This window comes from Pelodiscus sinensis, chromosome 28 (genome assembly GCF_052426305.1).
Source record: "Pelodiscus sinensis isolate ZL-2025 chromosome 28, ASM5242630v1, whole genome shotgun sequence".
Classification (NCBI taxonomy): Eukaryota; Metazoa; Chordata; order Testudines; family Trionychidae; genus Pelodiscus; species Pelodiscus sinensis.
The window spans coordinates 12,685,032-12,690,012 of record NC_143079.1 but is presented as its reverse complement, the minus strand read 5'-3'; the positions used below and the strand labels follow the sequence as shown (position 1 = coordinate 12,690,012).

General features: G+C 64.2%; 1 protein-coding gene across 2 annotated transcripts; it reads left to right on the top strand.

The window, feature by feature from the left end:
• Positions 1-384: 384 nt before the first annotated feature.
• Positions 385-4,498, top strand: IL1B (interleukin 1 beta). 2 transcript variants are annotated; one of them, NM_001317048.1, is given in 7 exon segments: positions 385-424; positions 1,035-1,099; positions 1,289-1,337; positions 1,819-2,026; positions 2,803-2,973; positions 3,079-3,224; positions 3,661-4,498. In NM_001317048.1, coding segments are annotated over 6 exon segments (831 nt in total). In that variant the 5' UTR covers positions 385-424; positions 1,035-1,055; the 3' UTR covers positions 3,874-4,498.
• The last annotated feature ends 483 nt before the right edge of the window (positions 4,499-4,981 follow it).

The window sequence follows — 4,981 nt, the reverse complement described above, 5'->3', positions numbered from 1 at the left end:
ATCAGGGCTTGTGCCCAGCCCAGCGTGTGGGGCTCTGCAGTGCCACAGGGCCCTGGCTGTCCGGCTTCCCCGAGAGGTGGCTCTTTGGCCTGGGGGAACTCGGGGGCTCTGGCTGGGCCCCAGGGACGTTTCTCGGGTGGAATCACCTGCCCCCGCATGGAGAAGTGTCAGGTCCGTGCCCCAGAGGTGCATCAGCCGGGAGTGCAGCGGGGGAGGGGGGGCATCCCTCATGTGCACGTTGGCGTCGTGCCCGAGCAGGGGGGGGTTCGTATTCATAACCACACTTCCTCATTTCTGTGTATTACCCACTGACGAAATTGACAGAGAACCCGCCTCCTTCCGGTGCGGGGCCCTATATCAGCTGAGCAGCGCCGAGGGGCAGGCATCACGGACTCTCCGAGAAGGGCCAGCACTCGCATCACAGGTACCGGGCACAGAGCTCGCTCGGGGCTGGCAGTCCTGTCGGAGGGGCAGCCGGGGTGGCAGCCGGCGCACCGGGCAGGTCCTGTCACCAGGGCTCTGAGGCAGGCGAGGCAAAGCCTCTGTGGGCTTTGAGCGGGGGCACGGCTTGAGTCTGGGGGTGCAGGGCGCAGCGTCTGGGGACCGCCTGCGCTCAGCGCCCCCTTGTGCAGGATGGCTGGCGTGCGGCGTCCCGGATCTGGTGGCTGCCAGCGTTCGGAGGGACGGGGGGAACGCTGCGCTCGCCGGTGTGTTCGCTTGGCACGGCCCTGGGCGAGGGCCCCATGCGCCGCTGCGGCTGTCCCAGCAATAGGGTCAGACTGTCCCGCCTGGACCCCGGGCAATCCCAGCGTGACGCCCGGATGTGCGGAGACTCCTCTCTGGCCCTTTCCTTTCACGTTGGCGTCAGGCCAATCCATAAATCGGTCCTTGCTCGGTCGGCTGAGAGGGCCGGAAGGGGCGCCCAGCGGGTGGATTCCAGGGCCTCTAGGCGGGGAGACAGAGTCTCGCTCTCCAGGGCCAGCTGGAGAGGCCCCGGCCTGAGGCTGATGGGGTCTGGCTTTCTCCCCTCTCAGGTTTCACCACCAGACGCAGCCATGGCAGCTGTCCCCGACATGCAGGAGTCGCTGGAGTTCTGCAGGTAACTGACCGAGTCCCTGTCGTCGCGGGGCTCAGAGCTGGGGGTTCGTGCTGGCGCCTCAGGGTGAAAGCACCCCCCTTTGCAGGGCTACGTCTCCTGGCAGGGCCTTAGCGGTGGGCCCCGAGCCCCCTGCGCCTGCAGGAGAGTCTCTCCCTGGCACTAACGGCTTTGTCTGTCCCTTGCCTGCAGCGTGAGCGATGAGCAGTTCTACGAAGTCGACCAGCCCTACCTGGGGAAGGTAAGCGGCAGACTCCAGCCCCCCCCTTCCTGGAGCTCAGATCTGGCCACAGCCCGGTTAGCTGCCCGGCAGCGCGGCTCGGTCAGGGCCCTCCGGCCCCGTGAGCAGCCCGGCCAGCGGGGCTGGGGCAGCGTGTCCGGCAGCAGCCGGCCCTGGGGTAGCCTGTCGGGCTAGCTGCTGTTAGTGCCTCCCCTTTCCCCCCCCACCCGTGGGAAAGCGGAGGAGGGCAGCAGGGGAGAGGGGTCCGATCTCCGGGGAAGCCCCGTCCAGGGTTAGCAGGGGCCTCTCTGGGGTTAGCTGGGGGGAGCAGCAGCTCACACTGGGGCCCGCTGGCATGCCCAGCCTGTCGCCCCGGGGGTCTCTTGGCACAGGCCAGGCCCGGCCGGAGGGCTCAGAGGCGGTTCCTGCCCCGGTCCAGCTCTTGGCTGGGTGGGAGGGCGAGGCAGCCGCTTGCGTCACCACCTGGTCTCCTTGCCCACAGAGCCTTGCCCGGTGCCCGAGGTCCTGCACCCTCTCCCGGAGCTGCTCCGCCTGCGACATGGGCATCCAGCTGAAGTACACGGAGAAGACCTCTCTCCGGACCTTCCGCCGGTCCGTGGTGCTGCTGGTCGCCCTGGAGAAGATGAAGAAGCCGAAAGCGACGCTCTTCTCGGACAATGACTTGAGCAGCATCTTGGACGCCGTCTTCGGTAGGGCCCGGGGTCCCTGCTGCCGAGGGGGGGGGGCAGGGGGCTCTGGAGCCCCCCGACACCAGCGCTGTGCAGCGTGGGCGTCTCGCACTGAGGGATTGATGTGACCCCAGGCTGCCCACGGTCCTGGAATGGGCGCGAGTTTGGTGCCTTGCAGCTCTGGGGGCTGGGGCCCGAAACGCTTACAGGCTTTAACGCCTTTGTCCCGCAACACCCCTGGGGGCAAGGCTAGTCTCCACTTGGGGAAACTGAGGCACGGAGTGAGGCAGTGACTTCAAGGAGACAGTGGCAGAGCAAGGAACTGACTAGGGCTAGGCTAGTGCCCTAACCAGTATGCCTGTCTAAGTGCCCACCCTCACTTGGCCTCGGTTTCCCCACCAGTGCAATGACCCCCCATTTCCACAGAAGCCCCAGGTACACAAGGCCAGGTTCCTGGAGGGGAGGGGGCAAATACCGTGGCACGGGAAGGGCAGGCCAAAGGTTACAGGCCGCTCTTCAGTCCCCAGGCCCATGCACTACAGCAAAGTCACAGCTGTCAGGAACTCCGCAGCCACAGCAAGGCAGGACTCCAACGCCAGGCCCTAAGGAGAAGGGGGAATCCCCATTGGCTGTTAGCAGTACGGGGCCCATGACACACAGCTGGGAAACGATCAAATCCCACACCCACTGATCCGTTCCTCAAGCTCTGGGTGGTGTGGGGTCCCCGGGCTGGAGAGGCGAGCGGGGCTCAGAGAACGGGAGGCGAGAGTAACCTCTGTGCACGTGCTGGCTTGCAGAGACCGTCTCGTTCGAGAGCCACAGCGTCACCTACGCGGTGAATTCCATCTACCGCTACCTCCGCTCCATCTCCTGCGAGATCCGGGACACTGACCAGAAGTGCTTCAAGCTGGAGGCGCCGGCCCAGCTGGTGGCAATGCATCTGCAAGGCCCCAACATCCAACACCAAGGTGAGCCCGGCCCCAGGCCCAGCATGAACCCGGGACCGTCCCCAGAGAAAGCCCCGCAGCTTCGGCCGCTCCCTGCCCCGTCACTGACTCTCTCCCCTCTTGCAGTGAGGCTGAACATGGCTCTCTACAGACCCAAAAGCGGCACCAGAGTCCAGGTCTCCACGAGCTTCCCGGTGGCGCTGGGCATCAAGGGGACGAGTCTCTACCTGTCCTGTGTGCACAACGGCCAGCAGCCCATGCTGCAGCTGGAGGTGAGGGGCTCTGCTTTGGCGGATGGCAGGAGCGAGGGGTCTCACGCTGGGCCCTGCCGGGGGGGCTGGCCGGGCCTGGCTCTCAGGGAGTGACGGGGTCTCGCTCCATCAGGCCGGCCGCAGCGAAGTCCCAGCCCCTGCGAGCCGAGTGGGGACCTGGCTGCCGCCAGGCGCCAACCCCAGCCATAAAGCTCGCCAAGTCAATAGCTGTGGGCGAGGCACCAGCCGGGCTACCGGCTCCCCAGGGCTAGTCCGGGCTGCTTGGGGGACGCGCCCAGCCTCCAGCAGCACTGGCGCCCCCTGGCTCCCAGCCGCAGCGCTCCCTGCCCGGTGGGCCTCCCCAGGCAATCAAAGCAGCAGCGCGGTGCAATGGGTGGAGCCAGATGCCTGGCGGGGCTCTCTCCCTGGCCTCTCTAACCAGGCCCCTTGCCCACAGGAGGCCGATCTCCTGAAGGACGTCAGAGGCCCCGAGCTGGAGCGTTTCATCTTCTACAAGGTGGAGAGCGGGGACACCACCCAGTTTGAGTCGGCCGCGCACCGGGGCTGGTACATCTGCACCTCCCCCGAAAGCAACCAGCCCGTCGCCGTCACCAACCGCGTGGGGGAGGTGTTCATCACCAACTACCTGCTTACGCAGGCCAAGCACTGAGCCCCCGGCCGCCGAGTGCATGGGCCCTTCTGCTTGCTCCCTGCCCCGCCCCAGCAGCCAGCCCCCCCGACCCGCCTGGGACTCTACATTAGAGCCCTCGCTACGAGCGGCTTCCTGGGGGCTGGCTTCCCTCCTTCCGCCCGCAGCGTCGGTGACCGAGCCAGGGCCAGAGCCCCCTGGCCTGGGGGTCCCGCGCCCCACGGGACCCGCTCCCTTTGCATGAGCTGTATTAGCTCAAGCATGCAGGTTTGGGGGCTCCGCTCCGGGTGCAGGATCACTGTGTCAGTTCAAGGCTGCGCACGGGGCCTCCTCCGCCCTGCTCGCGCCGCTCACACCAGCAGCTCCGCAAAGTCCTGTCGGCTCCAACGCCCACCGGCCGGTTGGGGCCTGGACAGCTCAGTGGAGCCGGCCTGGGAGCAGCCACGCCATTGGCTGCCATCTCCGGGCCCCCAGCACAATGCAAACCGGCATCGTGCCCTTGAGCGGAGAGCAGTGGTGCGCAGCCTGAGGCTGGGGTTCCCTGCAGCGCGACATTAAATCACCGTGAGGTTTAATTTTTTAACCCATCTATGTTATTAACCAGAGTGCTTTTTACTATGTTAGTAAACGGCAGTAGCTGATCAAAGACCCCTAGTGGGGAGTGAGTTTGCTGTGAGACGTGTGTTCATATTAAGTCTGTTTAACTACAAAGCTGTAGCAAATGAAACCACGAATTCCCAGAGCCAGTGCTGATCGCTAGTTTGGCTCGGACTCACTGGGTCTGAGGATGGCTGGTTTCGAGACCACACTGGGTTCTTCCCGAGGGACGAGGCGTGTTAGTCACAGCGGGATGTACACGGCCGTGCCGTACGAGCGTTTTCTGTAATAATGCTATTTATTGTTTCAATTCGCGATGAACTTGTTCTGACTGTTTTTCACTGTTGGCAATTTCTGTGAACCCTCTTTTATCATTAAGATGTTGTTTTGTAAATGGAAAATATTTATTAAATAATTTAATATTGCCAGGTCGATTTTGAATACACTAGTGACAATGGCCTTGGCCTGCTTGTAACGTCTGTGGTCGGTGCGCGTGGCAGTCAGCAAATTAGGCTGGACTGGAAGTCAAAGA

Excerpts from the sequence above, each read along its gene's own strand:
- IL1B (XM_089773728.1), top strand. The coding sequence starts at position 744 with ATGCGCCGCTGCGGCTGTCCCAGCAATAGGGTCAGACTGTCCCGCCTG. Across the intron at positions 1,338-1,818 it reads ACCAGCCCTACCTGGGGAAG|AGCCTTGCCCGGTGCCCGAG; the intron begins GTAAGCGGCAGA and ends CCTTGCCCACAG. Across the intron at positions 2,974-3,078 it reads CCCCAACATCCAACACCAAG|TGAGGCTGAACATGGCTCTC; the intron begins GTGAGCCCGGCC and ends CCCCTCTTGCAG.